Source organism: Tupaia chinensis, unplaced genomic scaffold (assembly GCF_000334495.1).
Source record: "Tupaia chinensis unplaced genomic scaffold, TupChi_1.0 Scaffold000549_1, whole genome shotgun sequence".
In the NCBI taxonomy this organism is placed as follows: Eukaryota; Metazoa; Chordata; class Mammalia; order Scandentia; family Tupaiidae; genus Tupaia; species Tupaia belangeri.
The window spans coordinates 5513110-5536001 of NW_006160061.1; the positions used below are offsets into that span (position 1 = coordinate 5513110).

General features: G+C 42.9%; 1 protein-coding gene across 1 annotated transcript in view; it reads right to left on the bottom strand.

Annotated features, from left to right (window-relative positions):
- KIF5C (kinesin family member 5C) overlaps positions 1-22892 on the bottom strand; it is a 192712-nt gene that overhangs the window by 125386 nt on the left and 44434 nt on the right. Inside the window, exon 2 of the mRNA XM_006157647.3 lies at positions 3887-3977. Coding sequence (XP_006157709.1) covers positions 3887-3977 — 91 coding nt within the window. The remainder of the gene's footprint in view (positions 1-3886; positions 3978-22892) is intronic.

Here is a 22892-nt window from a genome sequence, read left to right on the forward strand (position 1 = left end):
CGCCCTAAAAAAAAAAAAAAAAAAAAAAAAAAAAAAAAAAAACTCAACAACAAAAACACACACATAAGTCAAGAAAAAGAACATGAAAGGTGTCAGGATGTTACAATCGACATCTGAAATATTTTTAAAAACAAAAGTAATGTTGTAAAGAATGATAAAACAGAGAGAGAATAAATCTATCCAGTTAAATGGGCTTCCAGCTCCTCAAAAATCACATAAGGGTTTAGATACACTTTAAAGGAAATTTCACCAGCCCACCACATTGTCATGAGTCACGGGGACTCTGTAACCTTCAGAAATAATCTGATTTAATTTTTGGCCTCTAGGAAAAAAAAAGGCCTCCACAGAACCACCTTCCAATCCTGAATTAAAGGATGGCAAGAGGATTCTCAGCATATTGGTAATCTGTTCAAGTTCTTTCTTATACATCTACGTTCTACCTAGCTGGTGCAGGAATACATAGCCACTCCCCCTCATACCAGCTTCAATGGACGTTAGAAAAAGTTTGGTCACCGGGACCAGCAGTTAGCATGGCTATGTTGCTGGACTACCATGTAGCCGACCACGGTTCAAGTCCTGGGCCCAGTGGTTTAAACTCACACCAGGCATGTGTGCATGCGTGCCCAAGATCCTGAGAGGATTGCGGTGTGGCCATCCCCCCTGGGGGGTGATTTCTCACTTTCTGTCTCTCTGTCTCTCTCTCTGTTTTTCTGGCAAGTGCACACGTCCCATGACAAAAACATCTCAAAAAAAAAAAGAAAGAAAAATTTCGGTCAGACCCAACTGCAGTGGCGTGGCAGTGGCACAACATTCTGCAGTACTGGAAACCAAATGGGAGATCAGGATTCAGTTCCTAGGTCACCCTGAACGTGTTGGGCATGGGTGCACCTGCCCAGACCCTGGTTTGCTAGAAAAGCCTCAAGATGGGTGGATTACTGTGTAAGACCCTATTGAGGGTACTTATCTTTCCCCCTCTCTCTCATGAAAGAAAAAGAAGTAAACTTAAATATATGTAGTACCTTCAATTATCTAGTATTTAAAAAGATTCCTCGGCCAGCCCTGTGGCCTAGTGGTTAAGGGAACTGGATCCCACACAGTCATCTGCAGTTCAAATCACAGCGGCAGCTTGAAAAACCAGGCGTGTGTATGTGCATGTGTGTGTGCACACAGACTCAGAATCCCAGTAAAGACAGAAATGGAGGAGAAAGGACTGCAGTGTGAGTGCATCCCACGGAGGTGCTTTCTTCCTCTGCTTCTGTCTGTCCCTGTCTCTCTCTCTAGTGAGTACACATACTCTCTGACAATTTCTTTTATTAAAAAAAATTTTTTTATAGCAGTTTCTTTTTTTAAAAATCACTAAGAAGCGTGTGTACTGGACCAACAGATACAGAGAGAAAGAGGGAGAAGAACGAAGCGCTCCCTATTAGGATGTGGTCACACTGCAATCTTCTCTCCACTATTTTTCCATACTGTCAGGATCTGGGGCATCCACACACATGTCCCGTGTGTTTTCCAAGCCACCAGGGCAGGAATTCGAACTGCAATGGGTTATATGGAACCTGGCTTCCCTAGCCACTAGGTAACAGGAACAGACCCAAAAAAAAGCAGTTTCTTAAAGAAAAATAATGGATCAGGTTTTCATCATGCCACCAGTAATTTCATTTCCAGGAAAAACAGGTACTCTTTACTGCTACCAAATAAGTATGCACATAGTACATTCACAGTGCCCTAGAAATGTCTGTTTACCATATCATACCAGAACCTGATGTGATTTTATTATTTAAATGGTTTTCTTTGTGGCTCCCCATATAGACGGTTTTAAGTAATCCAGAGTTAGGTTACATCTTCTTAAGCTCCACTCAACGACTGTTGATTTTTCACATTTCACACTGCAGAAAAAAATCCAGTAAGGGGCCCAAACTCCTCAAAGTGAAAAAAGACTAAAAGATGACTACCCTAGTCTGTTAATGAGAGGATGTTTTCAAGTGGAGTACATCCATTTCTAATTGCTTCTGGCTTAGAGAGGGCAGGACATATTGCAATGGCCCCTATACGTCACACAGGATGGGGTAAATACAACTTGCTTCTGATAATGAAGGGGGAGAAATTAAAAGAAAAAAGGAAATTTGGACACATAAACAATTATTCTTATTTTAAAAATAGGAATCAGTCCAATTACAGAGGGGAAGCAGGGTGAAGTAGGAACAAAGCAATACGCACTGCAAAAACAGAAAGAAAACATGTTTATTCAGAAAGAGAAGCAAAAGAGGAGAGAGAAGTAAAAATTACCACCAGATATAGGCCTAGACTATTAATTCAAAAAGAGCTCAAATTCGAGTATATTTTTTTTCTTAAGTTTTCTATAATAATCTCACAGTGAAGACCTTCAAAATTAATTGATGTCTGCAACAAGAATGTGAATAACCATACGCCACAGCACGGAATATTACATACTGACGCGAGTCTCCCACGCAGGTGTCCAGGGTCAGAATTAATCTAACAGATGTACCCAGGGCTGATTTTCATGAATTTCAAACAGTTAGGTTAGTCAGCTCTGCTTCTAAAAACAAGGAGATCTGAAATGACGAGGTGCTTTCTTGGTTTGTTTCTAACATTTTGCTTTTGAAATCCAGGGCTACTATACAAGTGGAGCATCAAGACGTTCGAAAGCACAATCGCCACAGCATTCGGATTTGAAGGCAAGGAGTTCATGATGAAAAGCCAAGTAGCAGGAGATGCCCCCCAGCTCTGCCCAGATGGCAGGCTCTGCCGGTGCAAGCTCCAACCTGTCCCTTGATTTGAAAGGGCAAAGCAGAGCACTGTGTAAATTGCTTCATCGCCCTGCTGGTTATTTTGACACAAATCCTCCAGGGCCAAGGCCAGTGCCAGAGAAAAAAGACTGATCTCTAAGACATGTAAATGTAGGTTCAAGGCTACCTGTTTAGGGGAGCAAGTGTCAGGATTTGTGTGGGATGCTTGGAGGTGGGTGGGATGAAACGATAATTGAGGAATGCTGAGTAGCAAGAACAGCTCAATAACAAGGCATGCTGGTCACTCAGGAACTACAGGAGACTGGTTTCAGGAGCCCCTGTGGATACCACAACCTGAGGATGCTCAAGTTCCTCCTGTCAAACAGCATCGTATCTCCATATACGCCTCTACCCATCCTCCCCTATGCTTTGTGTCACCTACAGATTACTTATAATATCTAATACAATGCAAATGCTATATAAATAGTTGGTATACGGTATTGCTTTTTTAAAATTTGTATTATTTTTACTGTTGTATTGCTATTTTTTATTATTTGAGGGGTTTTTTGAATATTTTCTATCTGCGATAGGTTGAATCCACAAATATGGAATCTGTGGGTACGGAGGGCCAACTATAGTATGCTTAATAACACTAAAGAAATTTCCTTGATCGTAAGCATTTTCCACATTTAAGGTTTCTTTCCAAGAAATATTAGTAAAAACAGTGCAAAGGCACAGAATAAACCTCTTGAAGATGTATAACTGGAGCATCAGGAATACGTATGCTCTCCTTCAAGGGAAAAAAGAGGTTCTAGATCTGTAGCAAAATTTTCAATCCATTACAGGAACAATGTGACCACAGCTTACCTTGCTTTACAGCTTTTTGGTGACAGAATAACTGTGCCAAAAAGGCAGTAAAAGAAATAAAGAAATCTCCACAGAAAGAGATGCAGAGAGATTGAATAACTTGCCCACGTCATAGCAAGTCAGATCCAGAGCCAAGGCTATAATTCAGGGTTTCCAATTAGCGGGCCTCTGCTTCTAGTCAAGGTACATTGATTCCTAGGCTGCAAACATCACTTAATGTTTTCAATTACTCTGAAAGGCCCAGGAGGAAATAAAGAAATAGCACTTACCTTTGACAATTTGCTTTGCACACGCATTATAAACCTGCTCTTGGGTTGTGTTGGGAGGTAGCACTCTGTCAAAGACATATGGCTTCCCTTGCTAAAAAAGAAACACAAAAGAAAGAAAAAGGTGGAGGAAAATACATTAGAGGTTTAGGAATAAAAAGCACTAACATTAGTAGTTAGACCAAGGGCAGTAAATAACCAATCCTATGCTTTAAGGCATATTTACTTTAAACAAAGGTAGAGAATTTTTACAGTGTGAACCATGCATACATTGCATACATGTATATTGTAGGCTGAGAATCTAACAGTGAAAAAAACATTTTTTAGTTTGAAATATTTTTTGATGTAAAGTAGGCTGATCATTCATTCTAATAAATATTTATTGGGAGCTTGCACTGAGCCAGGGACTAGACTAGATATTGAGGAAATCAGAAAACAGTCCTGCCCTTGTGAATTGTTCAATTAAGTGGAGCAGATAGTAATAAACAAAAAAGCAAACACAGAGGGAAATGCAAAATCCCTAGGTATAAAATTTTATGAAAGAAGGGATGGAAAAAGGGCAAGGCAGGCCTCACTGAAGAAGTACCAATTTAATGGGCCTTTAAAGGATAGGAAAGACAGAGAGAGGCTCATGACGCACGGCGGAAGAACATTCCAGGTACAGATGTGAGCAAACAGCACAGGGCTCAGAGTGTTCAAGGAGCCAGAGGGAGCTACAAGGTGAGGTTGGTAAGGAAATCAGGAGCCAGTCCATACAGGGCACTGTTAGCCAAAGTAATGTGCCTAAATTGTATTCAACTGGAAGATGACATGATCAGTCAAGAAGCTGCTCTTACTATAATAGAAAGATATTAATGCTTTGCAGCCCAAAGAATTGAAGTGTTTTCTTCCATATGCATAAGTAGTTCCTTACTTGAGTTACGGCTTCTGAGACAAACGGGGCCCTTCGGACAATAAATCAAGAGATTTCCACAGGCGTGAGGTCTTGGGATTTGGTTTGTCACTGGGCTATGTGCAATGAAGTAGCCAGTTGAGGAAGGGGAAGAAGATCTACCAGGCACTACAGGAGCCCTGATGCTAGATCACTCAGTATTCAGCAGGGAGTCACTGGGCAGCTATGTGCCGAGCATGGTGATGAGCACTGGGAGAATGAGGACGGTAAGTCAGACTCGGTCTCTCCCCTGGGAGAGTCATCCTAACAGCATCCCCTCTCTCCCAGGACCAGCCCAGCAAAGAGCAGCCTTTCATTGCCCTGCCCTTAGCTCCATGGACCTACCCAGGTGGCCCTTGCTCTTCATTTTCCCCAGATGGCTGAGGGGCTGAGGGGAGGACAGGAGAGAAGGGAGGGAAGGGAAGAGCAAGAGCACCTTTCACGCCCACCTTACACCTCCTACAAGTAGCTCTGGACAACAGGAACCTCCCAAGGACACTCCGACTCCTCCAAAAGAAAACTGCTCATCTCAGGGCAAACTTGTTACATCCTATAACCCTCACACAAAGCAAGTACACGGCTGTCAAAGCAGCTTAATGTCTTACTCATTAGCACTGTGGGTAGAGCTGGGCTGGAGGTCAAGACCTACGCTTTAAGCCTTATACTTTGAAACTGCGATTGAGACAACCAAGTAAACGAGCTACCTCCAGTTTGATCTAAGAAAACTAGAAGTTTTTTGTTATTTATTACTATCATCATCTTTTTTATATTACATTGAATCACATATATCTTTACAGTGTATTACATTTCTTTTTCCAGCACAATTTACCATGCTTATCAGTCAAGAAAAAGACATTACTATCCACATCATCATCATCAAATAACTTTTCATCATTATTTCAGATTATTATTGTTTATTCTTATTATTTCCTTACACATTCAATCACTATATATCATTTGGCTCATATAAAGAATTTACCCAACATGAAATACTTCTCAGAGCAGTCCAGTTGAGAATACTATACATGTTATTATCAACTAGTAATAAACTAAAAAATAGAGAATTTTGAAGTCTCATAAAATTTTGTTTTTATGCAAAGCAGCAAAACCAGATTTATTCTGCTAAAATTATGAAAAGATATCATTCTCTGATATTTTGTTCCAAGTAAGTCACCTTTGGTTAGTAAACAAGTATTTGGCTAAATAGCCAAGAGAATATCCCTCAGCACAACTGACTGCCAACTATAACCCACCACATGAATTCTGCTGTTGTTCATGAGTGCATATACACGGGGGGGAAGGAGCACTCCACAAGACTTGGTTACAACTGTGATCCCCTTCCTTAAGTCCTCCAGCCCACCAGGACCCTGGGCACACATGTATGCACCATGTGTGTTTTTCATGCCAGGGACTCAAACTGTGGTCAGCATGTGGAATTGGCTTCATCTGGTATACTAGACACTGCATCACAGAGGTGGACTAGACTGCTTCATTTTTGCTAACTTTATCTCTTTGTAACGTTCAACTAATGTCAATATAGTAAAAGGTAAGAATAAACATTCACAAGGTTTTTGTCATCCACAGAACCTTCTAGAAAGAAGATGCAGCATTGCTTAATTTAAAACAAGTCTGTTTCTCCTCAAAACTTAATGAGAATCACCAAAATAAACCAACTTCATGCTTTACATTTTAGAGACAATGCACTTAATTCTTCAGGGAAAATAATCTTTAATTAAATTATAGTGGTACTAAAAAAGTAGGACTCCCTAGTTTTGTCCTTCAATTTAAAATGTTTACTGGAGTGCATTATACTTGCAATGGAGAGCAAGAAATCTTTGCTCTGTATTTAAATAATATTTTTTTCAAGAAACAAACAGATAATAAAGTAATCTCCCATAACCTAAAGTTAGTTCCCAAGCAGAAGCTACCTTCAAATCATTATAACTGGGGACCAGCAGTTAGTGTAATGACTATGTTGCTGGACTCCCATGTAGTCAACCATGGTTGGAGTCCCAGGCCCGGTGGCTTAAACTCACGCCGGGCCTATGAGCGTGCGTGCCCAAGATCCTGAGAGGAGAATGGAGGAGAAGGGATTGAGGAGTGGCTATCCCCCCTGTAGGGTGATTTCTCGCTTTCTGTCTCTCTGTCTCTCTCTGTCTTTCTCGTGAGCATACACACCCAATAGCAAAAATCTCTCCAAAAAAATAATAAAAAAAATAATAATTACAACTGGAACGATAAAGAGAAAAGGTAAAATTTAGAAAATAATTTCTGGGCCAGCCAATGGTGTGGTAGGTAAGGCAGCCAGATCTTACATGGCTAACTTCACAGTTTGAGTCCTGGATCTGGACCTGGCAGCTTGAAAGGCATGCCAGGTGCATGTGCATGCATGCCAAAAATCTCAAGAGGAGAGTGGAACAGAAGCAATGCAGCACAGCCATTCCCCTTATGGAGTGATTTCTCATTTTCCTTCCCTCTCTCTCTATTTATCTCTCTGTCTCTGGCAAGTGCACTCATCCTATAGCAAAAACTAAACTTGTCACGACCAAGTATTTAGTAAGAACTAACACATTAAATAGTTAAAAATGTAAACATTTCAGGACCAGCAGATGACATAACGGTTACATTGCTGGACTCTCACAGGCTGACCATGTTTCAAATCCCAGAACCAGTGGCTTGAAACTCACACCAGGCACATGTGCATAAGTGCCCAAGATCCCAGGAACGAAATGGAGAAGGGATTATGGTGTGGATATCCCCTTCTCACTTTCCCTCTCACTGTCTCTATCTGCCTGGTGAGTACACGTGTCTTAAGGTAAATCGAACCCACCTCCTAAAATGAAAACATTTCCATTTATACAGTGTCCTTTTATACAGTGAATTAGTTAGAGGCTCTTATTTTAGCCTGTATTTCCATTCTCTTCCAAGAGATTGATTAGAACTTAATTGATGAATATTTTCAAAGAACTGACTTGCAGTATAGCCATAGTAACTATATGTGCAGTTACAAAAAGAAACTCAAAACCCACCAATTGCTCTTTGCTGATTTATTAATGGTATGAAAATCTCACAAACTTTGATAATTTGAACAAAGAGCTAGCCCCATAGCACAGCAGTTAAAAGTTTGTGTGGGTGGAGCCGGATCCTAGATGGCCATCTGTGGTTCAAATCTCAGCCCCCATAGCTTGAAAAACAGGCCAGGAGGATGTGCATACATGACCCAAATCCTGACAGGATGGAAAAATGGAAGAAAAAGGATTGTGACCATGACCCATGGGAGTGCTTTCTCTCTCTCTCTGGAGAGTGCATGTGCCCTCTGGCAATTTAATTTTTAAAAAAGACTTAGGCAAAGGCTCTTTCCTCTTGGCCCCCAAGGACACAAGATTGTATGTCTGACCCCACCATGGCTGAAGGTTTCTGTAGTCAAGAATTGGGTCCAGCTGCTCTAATCATCACTGAGTTTACAGTTACAGAATAAACTTTTCAAGTTGCATTTTAACATGGGTACTAAGTACTAGCACTGAAACTGAACAATGGACCCCTTCTGAAGACACTTTTCCTTTCCAGTTGTCTAATCAGCACATGGTTTTTTCTAACCTCTCTGGCTACCTCTACCAGAGTCCTCTTCGGGAATTATTTTCAGGTTCTAAACAATGGTGTATTCAAGACCCATTCCTCAACCTCCTCACTGCTGACACCTTGATCTTCATGTAATTTAAATAAATAGTTCACCCTTCATCTCACCTAACCACCAGATTCATATGTCTACGTGACATTTCCACTTGGGTGTCCATTGACCATCTCAAACTTTACTGGAGGGAAAAAAAAAATCAAGGCCTCCATATCACTAATCCCCTAGTTACTCAAACTGAAAACTTAAAAGAGTCATTCAGTATGCCCCATAGATTCTACATCAAAAATTTATCCAAAACTCTATCACTTATCGTCTTTACCACCCAACCATAGTTTCTCATTTCTGTATCAATCTCTTCTACACAATAGCTACAGCTTCCTGGGTGATCATCTTGCCTCCATCCTTACTCCTAACAATCCAATTTCCACTTAGCAGTCCAAGTGAGCTTCCTAAAACTATAAATCAAGTTATTTCATCTCCTCACTTAAAAAAACCCTTTAATGGTTCCTATTATACTTAGACTAGACCCTCGTTGCCCTCAGCTGCCTGCATTTTCCTCCGTCTCACTACAGTGTGGCCCAGGGGACTTCTTTATGTACCATGTTTATTCCCCACATAGAACCTTTGCTCTTCACCTTTCCTTCCCCTTACAGTTTTCTCCAGATCTTCATTGTGCTTACCACAGATCACCATTTGCCTGTCTCCCTACTAGCCTTCAGATCTCAACTCAAATTTCTTCTCCTTTGAGGGCCTTTGCCATGGTTCTAACTAAAGCAGCCTAATCCGCACCCTGGCATCACTCCGCCACATTACCTTATTTGGTTTCTCCATAGCAATTAATATGTGACCTATTCTCAACCAATCTGTTGGACTGCTACAATTAAAGCATTTGACCAATTAAAACAAAGCCATATAAATCCCAAAACCTAACTGCATGCAGGCAAATCTGCTTCAATATACAAAAGGAATCTGGATGGGACACAGACACTCCACATACATCGCTCCTAAAAATGAAGGATACCAGCTTTGCCACGAAGCCTCCACATAAAGCAGTCCTTATTGCATAGGAGCAGTGTAACTAAAATTAATAACCACCAGAATTACATACAAAAATAACAGCAGATGGTTCCTACAGTTTTATAGTTAAAACTGGAAAAAAAAAATCATACCACCAGAATTCCTATCAAATTGTTGAGAGTAAAGTGCCTATGAACCATATGGCCTGCCTATTAATACATCTGACCTGGTACCCAACAACTGTTTCCCAGTCTGGAAGGAATATTACTCTGGGAGACAAAGGAAAGCAGAAGACTCATGTAAACATTTAGAAGATGGGCACCAGGAGGGTTCTTAAGGAATGTGAAATTAATTATTCCCAAGAAAAATAATCACAAGTTACCCAAAAACAATCTATAAGACCAACCAAGTGTTGTAATCAAAGTTGTCAATGATTTAAATTATTTTTCTTCTATAATTATTAAGAAAGAAAGAGGGGCCAGTAGGTGGCATGTTCGTTAAGGTGCTGGACTCCTACATGTCTGACCATGGTTCAAGTCTTGGACCTTACAGCTTGCTTTCTCATTCAATAATAAATGAATAAAATATTTTCATAATATCCAAAAACAAGGAAGAAACAACAAAAGACTTACATTTCCAGAAAAATGTTAAGTACATTCTATGGAATTATCTTCAGGCAGGAATATTCAGAATAGGAATTGATTCTGAAAATACTCATAACTCTCAGTCCCAAGTGTCCATATGACTTCATTTTCATAAATACACAAGACAACGAGTTCTTTCCACCCAAGCTGACCACCTTCTCACCCGTATCCACCAACACTATCACCAACTACTATGACCCAAACTCTTTTATACACTAGCTCATCTAAATCTCACAGTAACTCTATGGTATTATTATCCTCATTTCACAAGCTGAAAAACTAAGGTTGAGCCACATTATCAGCTTTATTACTTTCAGAAATAATTTAAGGGTCAGGTTTCAAGTGTTCTTCCCTTACACGGTGCTGTCTTCCAAACAAGCTTACGATTTTTTGGAAAGACAAGACACATGCGAAACAGCCTATGCTATGACTAATATGAAAGATTGAAGCAAAGTGATTAATAAGCTAACCAAAGACAGAGACCTGTACTGTACTGTAGCCTACAACAGTCAAGAAAGTTATTTTTCTTTTTTTCCTTCTTTTTTTTTTTTTTTTTTTAAATTTTTGCCTTAGAGTGTGTATGCTTGCAAGAAAGAGACAGAGGGAAAGTGAGAAATCACCACCCAGGAGGATGGCCACACCGAATGCTTTCTCCTCCATTCTCCTCTCAAGATTTTGGGCATGCACATACACATGCCTGACACATTTTTCAAGCCTCTGGGCCCAGGACTTGAACTGCAGAATCAGCTGTGTGGGATCCAGTGCCTTAACCTCCACATCACCTGCTAGCCCCAAGTCAAGAAAGTTTTAACCATGAAGATGGGACTGACATAAAATCAATGTATAAAGAAGAGCTTAATACATATAGGAAGAAGGGCTAGATGGAAAAACAAACAAACAAACAAACAAAAACACTGGAAATGCACATGGCAACCATTCTTTTCAAAAGAAGGAATTAAAAACAAAGGCTGAGCAAAGGATAGGAAAAGACAGGTATAAGGCTTGCTGTGAGAGTTGAAATAGTTGACGTTGAAATTATTTTGTCAAATTCTAGGATTTTTCAGAGTTAAAATGTCCTTCAAAATCATCCCAACCCACCATGCATTAGAAATAAAGTGAGATCAGGAAAGGGGAGATGATGAGCAGCCAGGTAGGTACAGCTGATAAGTACTGAGAACCCAGGCCTCCTGGCTCTCTAGCTGGTGCTCTCAAAGTTCCACTTGCAGTTGGCTTGCTCTGTCTTACCATCAATGAAACAACAAGCAAAAGTTTCTGGTCCTTTATATTATTCCCCCTGCTCTCTTCCCTATCAGTTCTAAATGATTTCCAAGCACACAATGAATTAATCCAATGAACAAAAAGTCATTGCTTTGAGTGACTACGAGTCGATTCTATTAGGTTGTTGGGAAAGTCACGATGCGTTTTTGCATAGAAAAAACGAAAAATATGTCACATCTTCCTCAGTATTCTGATTAGAATCACAGCCTCTTAAGAATTAATACTAACTTTAGAGTCACCCAGTTCAACCTCCTCTCATACTTACTAGCCATCTCCAGGAACCCTGAGGAGGCTGTGACCCTGCTCACAGCTCAACTAGTTCTAATTGTTAGAAAGTGTGTCCTGGGGCCAGCAGGTAGTGTGGTGGTTGAGGCACTGGATTCCCACATGGCTGACTGTGGTTCAGGTCCTGGACCTTGTGGCTGGCTTTTCTCAATTACTTTCTCTCTCTCTCTCTCTTTCTCTCTCTCTCTCTCTCTCTCTCTCTCTGTCTTTCTGGTGAGGGCATGTGCCCTGTAGCAAAATTTTTAAATAATAATAATTAATAGAATGGAATAAATGTTTTTTTTTAAAGTGTGTCCTTATGCTGATTTAAAATCTGCCCCCCCTGAAACCGATGGTAGCACAATGGTGAAATGCAACACTATGAGGCTAACACGTATGGGAAGGTCTCACGCTCGTGTCTGGAGACCTCCCTGTGTGCAGTTGATCCAGGACTAGCTGAAGTTCTAAGTGGATCTTGGCATCAGGACACTATTGGGGAATGCTGTCTCTTCCTTTCCTTTTCTTTCTTTCCTGGGGACATTGTCTCTCTCTTTCTTTCTCTCTCATGGAAGAAATAACTAAATAAACTTTTTTTTTATGGTTTCTGCCATAAGACACGTGTGCGCACCAGAGAGACAGAGAGAGATAGTGAGAGGAAAAGTGAAAAATCACCCCCCCCCCAAGGGGGATGGCCACATAGCAATCCATTCTCCTCCATTCTTCTCCTGAGATTTTGGGCACGCATGCACATGAACCCAACATGATTTTCAAGCCACCCGATCCAGGACTTGAATTGCAGCCAGCCATGTGAGAGTCCAGTGCCTTAACCAATATATCACCTGCTGCCCCCAATAATCTTTTATTTAAAAAAAAAAAAATCTGCTTCCCTGAAGCATTAGGGCTGACTCTGTCCTCCAGAGCAAACAGACCTGCCAGCATCACCGTTTTGTTTCAGTTGGGAATTAAGTGTTCACCATCCAAATCTCTTTCATCTTAATCTGAGAGAGAAAGAAAAGGACAGATGTGCTTCCTTCCAAAAGTTGCACAGATTTGTGTTGACGCAAAGGACTCCAGGGATGTCCAAGGTTAGGACATCAGTCAGGCATTATAATAGTTTGCACAAAAAGAAATTAAGTAAGATAAACTCATGGACTGTGAAGGGTGTTTGTATTAACCTGAAAGAACTTCTCCAAAACATTAACTAAAAAATAGAAGTTTTAGGGTTGACGTTGATACTCATTTCTTACCAGCTCAAATATCTCGCCAGAGTTTTGTTTTGTTTATTAAAATAGAATTAGCATCCCATCAAATTCACCCTTTCAATAACAGAATAGAACTCAGTGGTTCCCAGTATATTCACAATGATGTGTAACCATCACCACTGTCTAAGTTCCAGAACATTTTTATCACCACAAAAAGAAGCCCCATATCCATTAGCAGCCACTTCTTATCCTCCCAATTTTCTCCACTCCACGAAACCATTCATTTATTTTCTGTCTTTATAGATCTGCCAGTTCTAGACATTTCACACAGAGAGATCATACAGTTGGTGGCTTTTTGTGACTAGCTTCTTTCACTCAGCATTCTGTTTTCAAGGTTCATCCCTGCAGTAGCATGAATCAACACTTCATTCATTTTTGTGAGTGAATAATATCCATTGTATTGGGGCCAACAGGTGCTATGGTTGTTAAAGCACTGGATTCCCACATGACTGACTGCAGTTTGAGTCCCAGACCTGGCAGCTTTCTCTCTCTCTGTCTCTCTCTCTCTTTTTCTCAAGCATACATGCCCTGTAGCAAATTCAAAAATAATAATGATGATGAATAAAATTAAATAAATAATTCTTTTTTAAAAATTCCATTATAAGAATACAGCATATTTTGTGTATCCACTTTTTGTGCTGGGACATTTGGCTTGTTTTGACTTTTTAGCTATTGTGAATGCTGCTATGAACATTCATGTACAAGTTTTTATAGTAACATATATTTTACTTTCTCCTGGGCATATATCTAGGAGTGGAACTGCTGGGTCACATGATAACTCTACGTTTAACTTTCACAGAACCAGCACAATTATTTTCCAAGCAACTGTACTATTTCACATTTCCATCCACAGTACATGAGGGTTCCAATTTCCCCACACCCATGTCAATGCTCTTTATTATAGTAATCCTAGTGGGTGTGAAGTGGTATCTCATTGTGGCATGTATGTGTAATCTGGGAGTTTCTTTTGTTTGTTTGTTTTTTAAGGTTTTTGCCTAGGGTGCATGAGACAGAGCTAGAGAGGGAAAGTGAAAAATCACTTCCCCTCAGGGGATGGCCACACTGCAATGACCTCTCCTCCAATCTCCTCTCAAGGTTTTGGGCATGTGCACACAGGTGCCGCAGTGATTTTTAAGCTGTCAGGGTCCAGGACTCAAACCACGGTCAGCCATGTGAGAGTCCAGAGCCTTAACCGTTATAATATCTGCTGTTCCCAATTTGGGAATTTTTTAAATTGATGCTTAACATATCACACAATTTGTTTCAACATATATTATGTATATAGAGATATCCCAGGTCATCGTAACATACTGCTGTGCCATGACCTTAACACTTACAAAGAAGCCCAAAATAAGAGAAGCATGACATGGAAGCTATGGGAGCCTCTCTGAGGCCCAGTTTTCCCATCTGTAAGGCAGAGTCGATAATGCTCACAATTCTAGCTTCCCGCACGGATCTGATCACATGGATAAAGGATCTGCTGCAGTGGCTGGTGTTCTAGAAGACGCTCAAGACGTGGTCAGTGTCATTCTGTAGTAAAAGGCAGGGACGAACTTGTACCAGGCACTTGTATTAGCCAACTCCCTGGGCAGTGATCTCTTAAAGGACAATCCCCCACAACATACTAGCTCAGGAACTTGGCCGCCTGCTGCCCCAGTACCAAATTGTATCTCGGGCTCTTCGGGCCCCAGCTCTTCGTGCCCGAGCTCAGCTCCACAAAGTGCAGAGGCTGCTTAATTTCCAATAGTTCCAATACAATTTAGGGCTTCAAAGCCATCTCTGCATTCTTTAAAAATAAACAAAATTTCAATATTCAGTCATAAACCCCATTCAGGAGGGGTGAGAAACTACATCGGGCTCAGCCAATCGTAGACCACCAGCTCTGCTGCGATCAATCCTTTTGGAGCCTCCTGGAAACTCCTGTGAAAATACCAGCTGCACACCTGAAGCAGGTGCAGTCAGGGTCTGGCCACGTCCTCCCAGTTCTCACCGTCCCCTCCTACTGCCAGCTCCCACACTTCTCTGCCTGAGGGCCTGCAGGTTGCTAGGGCCCTTTTGGTCACCCACACAAGACTAGAAGAACTTTGGTCCCCACCTCAACGTCCTCAGCCAATGACTTTAGCTCCCTTCCCCAGGGGTGGCAGTGAAAGCGGGTGACTGAGGTATGGACTATAGACTCTCCCCAGAGCTCCCCAGAGGGACAAAGCTCCCGTTGCCCATGGTGGCAGCTCCGGGACGCCACATGCTATATTCGTTTCCCTCATTTTCCTGCCTCACTTCTCCACTCTTCATCAGTGTTTCTGGGATCCCTTCTCCAAGAAACTTGCCCTTCGATCCTCATCTCAAGGTTGGAGCCCTCAGTATGGAAATATCCTGGTTATTTTTCTCCCAAAGGGTCCTTCATTCACTAGGTCCTAAGAGACTCAGAATTTGCAGAATCGCTGTCACATAAGGAACCATCATATGTGGGTGATGCCCAGCCCAGCCAAGGGAGTATATGGAAATGGAAAACTCTGTTGAAATTTCAACAAGCTGTGGCCTTCGGACACCATCCTAGAAAAAGAGGTACCTTTTCCTTCATAAAAGAATGACAGTCACTTACCAAGCTATGGTCTCATAGGTCACATCAGCCCAGAGGTTTACAATTTCTAATTTACACAGTTCTAGAAGCACAAGCAGCTCCGAACGGCCCTGGCCTAGCAGCGTGCTCTGTAACAGTACAGGGCAAAGGCTCATGAGATGTCTTTCAGTGAGGACAACTGCTGCCTGAGGGACAGGTTCCAGTGGGGTAAGAGACCACGAAGTGTGTGGGGTGCAGGAGAGCACACTGGATCCCTCCAGGGGTCAGAAACCTTACCGTTGCTGTCTGTCTCATCCCCTACCTCCAAGATTTAAGCAGTCCTGGAGCCACCCTGTCTTTCTGCACCCCCGTCCTCCCCCTCTTTATCCCCTTATCTACCTTCCCATTCACCTGGCACTGGCCTGCAAATTCCCAAGGCAAGAAAAACCCACTGTGCACCCGAGGGCAAGACCCCCAGCAGTGCCACCAGCTCTTTCCCATCACTTGTCATACTCTCTTCTGGGTCCACCAATCTGCCACCGTAGTCTCACAAGGAAACCCCAAGGCCCAATGATTTCTCCCATTGACTGAGTCTTTCTCTCCAGCTCCACTCTCCTCGCCTTCCCACTCTCTGTCCCCATCTCCACTGGGGGGGACGCTGTGACTTCCCCTCCTTCCCCCAACTCTGGCTCTGTGCCCCAAGGAGGGCGACTGGTGCCAGTTCCAACCAAAGCCAAGGCTGCTCCCAGGAGAGTCTGCGATGAAACAGCCGTCCGCAAGGCAGCGACCAGCTCACGTGGAGTTGCCAAGGCAATGCCAGCCACTTCACGTATTGAGCGTGAACAAAAGCAACACAGAGAATGAATCTTGCACGCCTTCTTCCTGCAGGAAACCAGGCTAGAACTCTTTCCTTTCTGCCAAAATCCCCGCTGTGTGGACACACAGGCTCTGTCAAGATCGTAGACAGCTCTGAAAAAACATTTTGGGAAGGCACACTGCCCGAGTGATAATGAAGAAATTCAGAATTCTTGCCTGGCTAACAGGCAGAATGAAGACAAAAGTGTTGTTTCTGCTAAAAGAGAATAATGGAGCCTGTGTTTCAAAGATAAGGGTCTTATTTGTATGTGATTTTCATTTCAGACCAAAATACAATGAACTCTTTTTTCCCCAAGTTCTTGCTTCTTTAACACATGGCTGTACCCTAAACTGCCCGTGGACCAGCAGCAGTGGTAGAAAACAGCACAATAACTGATTCTAGTCCAGAAATTCACCCTCACGTACTTCCTTACTTTGTGACCTTAACCCATTTACCTGTATTTTCTGGGTCTCTTCTACTTAAAGTGAAAGATGGAAACGTGCTGGCTCTAATCCATCATGCAGACAAGGAGAAGCACAGAATTCTGGGGTTTCCTTGTAAAAGAGGCTTCTGCCTTGACCACAAACAGCATGAGAGAAGATCAACCTTAAACTGGCCCTGTAATACACAGTTAATCACGGTGCATAGGAAGTCAGGTTCTACATGGCCGACCATGGTTCAAATCTCAGCCCTGGTGGTTTGAGAAACACACCAGGCACATGTATGTGTGTGCCTAAAATCCCAACAGGGAGAAGAAATGGAGGAAAGGGGATTGCAGCATGACCACAATGCATCAATGGGGCTCGCTCTCTCTCTCTCTCTCTCTCTCTCTCTCCTCTTTCTCTCATGAGTGCACATGCTCTCTGTCATAGGCAATCATAGGATAAAATAAAATAAACTGGAGGGAGCTTCATTTTCTATTTATACAGAGAAAAGAATAAAAATTGCCGCTATGGTTATTTCAACAGACCTGACTTTCTGCCAAGTCAACGCTTAAAAAAAAGGAAGAGAAAAGAAAGAAAAAGAAAAAGAGAAAATGAACCTTCCTTGTCGAAGAGAAGATTGAAAAATCCAATTCACCGAGCAAGAATGAGAATGGAGGGTTATTTGGCCCAGAGGAAGATAGCAGGGATAACGCCAAACCTTCTTGTGGGGCACATGGCCCTGGTTTCCTGGCACGGTGCCATCAGGTCAAACTGCCACTCAAGAAACCTTTCCCAGTTGTGCGAGACTCAGAGGGAAGCCAACATAGGAACCACCTGGTGAGACTAAAGTTCTCTTCCCTTTAGTTCAAAATACAATATAAAACTTTTACCCAACCCTTACTTGGCTAAATACGGTGTACTCAGTGGATTCAAAAAAATGATATGCACTGCAAATATTTACAGCGAATTAATCGATATCTTACTAATTTTTTTCTCTTTTGAGAAACAGTTTGCATCATTATAATTACCCAGGTATTGGGCACGCTTTTATGCTATGCTCAGGGCCCTCCTCTCCATTTGTTCCTCATGTTTTGGGGGATGAGACAAGAGCTCAGCTGTCCTTTCTGCGGATGGAGAGCACCTTCCATGGTTGTGGAAGGCAACCATTTGAGATGAGGGTGGGATCCAGAATTCCGGTTTCCAGAATAGCCTTCCACCCATAACACCATACTGCGTTGTAATTCTTCTTCTAAGAACAGATTTAACCCCAACTATAGATTTTCCAAGAGTTCCACACATATGGGTTTAGAACACGACACTGTAACTCGGGGTGAAGTGGCTTGTTACTACATAATACTGATGAAAAAACTCCAATAAGCTACAGGGAAAATGTCCCACAAAAGAGAATAATTAGCCCAAAACAGCAATTGTAATCACGTTTATGGTAATTGCGTCACAACTGGTGGCTAACCTGCCACTCTCATTTAACGACAATGAGAGTTGCTGGATGCAAACTCTAAGCAGGTCTTTACCAGCCAACTCAGTGTAGGAGGGGTGGGCTGCAACCTGGGCTACATCAAGTTCCGGTTCCCAAACCAGTCAGACTCAGTCCTCCATGCAGGAGAACGGACATTCAACCTGTGGAGGCAGTGCAGACTGCCCAGCTGGCGGGTGAACTACATGAGGCATCCCCCAAAAAAGGCTTTTTTAAAGATTTGGTATTGCTAAATTCAGCACTATTTTGTAATCAGGAAACCTTAAAGAAGTGGGTTTAAGGGTAATAACTGGCTAATAAACACCCAGACTCAAACATGGAGATCTGCTTACTGGCACCTCCTTTTTGGAGATGGAGCCTGTGCATGTCAATTCTCAACCTCTCCCTCTTCACAGAATCCCTCCTCTGCACTTCTCCTTCCTGCCCACTCCAAATGTAAGTATATTCCTAAAAACTACTTACATTTTCTTATTCTCTAGTGTAGCTTTTTATCTTTCATGAGATTTTAAATGTTACTTGGAGAATGGGGCACCATATTTTTCAGTGCTAAGCTACTAGAAGGGCTGGGTGGCTAGACACAAGTGGACTGAAAGAGCAGACTCCCCCAACACTTCCTCTCCCTGCCCCTCCTTCCTGACCTTACTTTCCACCCCTTAAACCAGTAAGGGATCAGACAACAAAACCCACCATGGTTCCAGAAGGCTAGAACTGTTATCAAAAATAGCTCTCTAGTCTTCTGCCAAGAGCAGCAATTAGCTTATCACATGCATTCGTTAATAGAACTAAGATAAACCAATTTTTCATTTCTGAGCAGTGAAGTGGGGGGCAGAGGGAGCCTCAAGTCACATGAGGAAATCACAAGACAGGCCAATGCCTAGGATAGGCCCACAGATCATTGTTTAAATCTCGTTTTCTCAGCAGCCATTGCACAGCTGTCTAGGGTACTAACTGTTCAATATACACCCAGGGGACCAGCAGATGGCATAATGGCTACACCACTGGACACCCAGGTAGTCGACCATGGTTCGAGTCCCAGACCCAGTGGCTTAAACTCACACTGGGTGCATGTGCATGCGTGCCCAAGATCCCGAGAGAAGAATGGAGGAGAAGGGATTATGATGTAGCCATTCCCCCAGGGGGTGATTTCTCACTTTCTGTCTCTCTCTCTGTCTTTCTGGTGAGTGCAGGTGCTCTATAGCAAAAAAAAAAAAAAAAAAAGACAAAAAAAACTTGTTTTCTTCATCTGTGCATGTTACCTTCTACGCTAAAAGGGATTTTACAGATGTGACTAATTTAAGGATCTTGAACTGACAAGTTTATACTGTGCTGTCCAAGTGGATCCCAAATATTATAGGAGTCCTTATTAGAGGAACACAGAAGGAGATTTGATGACAGAAGAGGAAGTAGGAGATGTGACAATGGAAGCAAGAGCTTGCCGACATGAGAATATGCCCTCAAATTTAAAGGCCTAAAGGAATCCTTCTAAGTCCCAAAGGGTGTCCTCTTGCTGGGGGCCCTTCTTTGATCTTTGATGGCTTTTCCAGTCCCCTCTTTTCCCTTACCCACCTTCATGAAGCTTCTTTCAAACATTCCTTTCCAGTCCCTGCCCATAGAACTGCGGTCCCATTCCTGACCCGTGACTTAACAAGTGTTAGGCAAACTGTACAAGCCCAGCTCTGCACCGCAGCAGTGGCCGTAAAGGGAGAGTGGCCCACATTAGACGTTGCTGCTGTGCCTTTGTATATATATATATACACATATACACACCCAGACTCAGTCATGGAGGTCTGCTTGGCTGGCACCTCCTTCTTTAAGATGGAGCCTGCACCCATCAGTTCTCATCCCATAATTTCCCTGCTCACAGGTTCCTTCCTCTTCATAGATTCTTAAGCCTACTTACGTTTTCTTATTCTATTAAATTTTGTTCTTGTCCTCTTGCAAACTGCTGCTCAATTCTGACCTCTTTCTCTTTCCAGCTGATGTCCTGGACGCGTGGTCTTCTCCTACCTCTACTTCCTCATTCTTGCATATCACATTCTGCCACCTAGTCTTTGCCCTTATTCTGCTACTTTTTAAAAGGCCTCCATAGTCTTCTAATCTTCAGGGGAAAAACCCCCTGACAGCCTGTGACAATCCTTAAAACTGGAAAACAATTTAGAACCACGCACCAACCCAGCCTTGTTGAAACTACTCTGCTGTTCCCTGGAGGACACGCTCCGGCTCAGCCTCTGTCCTTGTTGCCTCCTTTCCTTCTGTCATTAGTTCTCCTTCCTGCCCACTCCAAATGTAAGAATGTCTCCAGCTCAGTCATGGGCCTGTTCTCTTCACTTTCGCACCTTCCCCTTCTGTACCCTCTCCACAGAAAACCTCCAACACTCCCTTGGCTTCAGTCATGGGCTGTGTGCAGAAGACTCAGCTCTAATTCTGAACCCCAACCATGCTATGGACTGGCTGACTGATGACAATTCAATATATGCTGAAGGGGAGCTCACTGCCTTCTTCCTCCCCTGCTCTTCCTTCTCCTCCTCCTCTTTCTCCTTCACTTTTTTCATTCAATATCCCTGAACATATAGGCTGAGAAGTTCACAGCCATCTCTTTCAGGTCTCCATCACCATAGTCACCCAGACAGAGCCTTCCTGCATCCACCTCCATGCTCTGAATATTCCTTGCAACCACAGTGCCATCTCACCTTGACCTTGCTATCTGTCAGAACATCACCTGTTCTTCCAGACTCATACCAAATGCTATCTTTGCTAAAACTGTTTTGAATTAATAACATTTTGAAAATTTCTCTCCAAAATAAAAGCCACCATTATTTGAGCAGGCCTAGGTATCAGGCATAGATGATCTGGAATCTCCGCAGCAATACTCCTGGGTTGTTTTTATTACCTGCATGTTACAGATGGGGAAATCAGAGTTCAGAGACTACACCTACCAATCACACAACTAGTAAGGAGCAGAGGCTGGGGAGTCTGATATTGCAGCTCATGACTTCCCACCATCCCAGACTCCTGACCACAAACACACAATTGCCTGGGCCCAACTCCTTACAACACTTGTGCGTCGGAGCTGATCCTACCGCACGCCAGCAGAGAAACCTTTTCTTCTTGTACCCAAAGCATGAGAGCTCCTTCTCAGATTCCACTCAACATCACCACGCCCCCATGGACACTGGCTTGACCAGTACTCTGCCTGCATAACTAAATAGATTTTAGAGTCATACAGCCTAAGTTCTTCTCTTCATTAGTCTTTATTGAACACATCTGAATCTCTCATTTGCCAGATACTAGACACTGGAAACAGCAGGGACAAGACACCCAGGCTTTCTTGTCTTTATGACACTTTTTTCTAATGGCGTAGGATGAGACAGGCAATAAACAACCAAATTGTAACAAAGATCATCTCAGCTGCTAGTATGATAAGAGGTTTGGGAGGATGGCTCTGAGAATGTGACACATGATGTCAGAATGCATGCCTGGAAGCCTGCCATCCGTGAAAGGGTGAGGGCAGAGGGCTCCGGGCAGAGATAACCGAAGAAGTGCACTCTTCGGTAGAGAAGCACTCCATCTGTATTTGGGGAGAACAAGGAGTAGAATGGTAGGAGATGATGGGGGAGAAGCCAGGCACATCCCAGGGCTGGGAAAGCCTGTAGTAAGTATAAAGGAATGGTCTGACCTGCTTTGGGTGGGCTATTCTGTGGAGACTTGGTGTTTGGGGAGGAATTGAATATAAACATGAAGACCAGTGAGGAGGCCATTACAGAAGTCCAGAAAGATATGCAGTAGCTTGGATTAAGAGGCAAGCCATGGAAATGGGAAGAAGGAGGTAGATTTGGGGTAGGGTTGGGAAGTGGGCCCATGGTATAAGTATATATGACAACCACACACTAAACTCTTATGAACATCCCTGAGTCTTAATCACTGTCTCTACCCCATGTTGAGTTTCAGGTAGCATATCACTTTCTTTTTTTTTTTTTTTTCGAGAGGTTTTTGCCATAGGGCATGTGTGCTCACCAGACAGACAGAGAGAGACAGAGAGACAGAAAGCGAGAAATCACCCCCCAGGGTGATGGCCACGCCGCAATCCCTTCTCCTCCATTCTCCTCTCGGGATCTTGGGGACACACACACACGCGCCCGGCGTGAGTTTTAAGCCACCGGGTCCAGGACACAAACCGCGGTTGACTACATGGGAGTCCAACGACATAGCCATTACGCTAACTGCTGGTCCCGGTAGCATATCACTTTCTGAGTCAGCCCAACATCAGTGCTGACCAGACCAGGAAGGGGCAATTCATCTTTATTCTCGAAGGACTCTCAGAGATGACCTCTCCTCCTTTGACTTCTGAACCCCAACCATGCTAGTTCAGTATAGTGCCAGCTGTGGAGTCATCCGAGCAGTCCAGAAAACAAGACAGAGAGGGAATCCATGGGGACCTCATATCAACACCTTTCATCCCCACAAATATTCCATGCAGTCAGTGCGTTCAGCTCCCACATGACAAGGAGAGAACATTAATTCTCCAGTATCACTCAGCTGGTGGGCGGCAGATCCAAGATGGAACCCAGGTCAGTCTGGGCTCAGTGCCTGTGTTCCTCTACCACTCCATGGATAAGCCCAAAGACTTCACGGCAGGGGAAGAG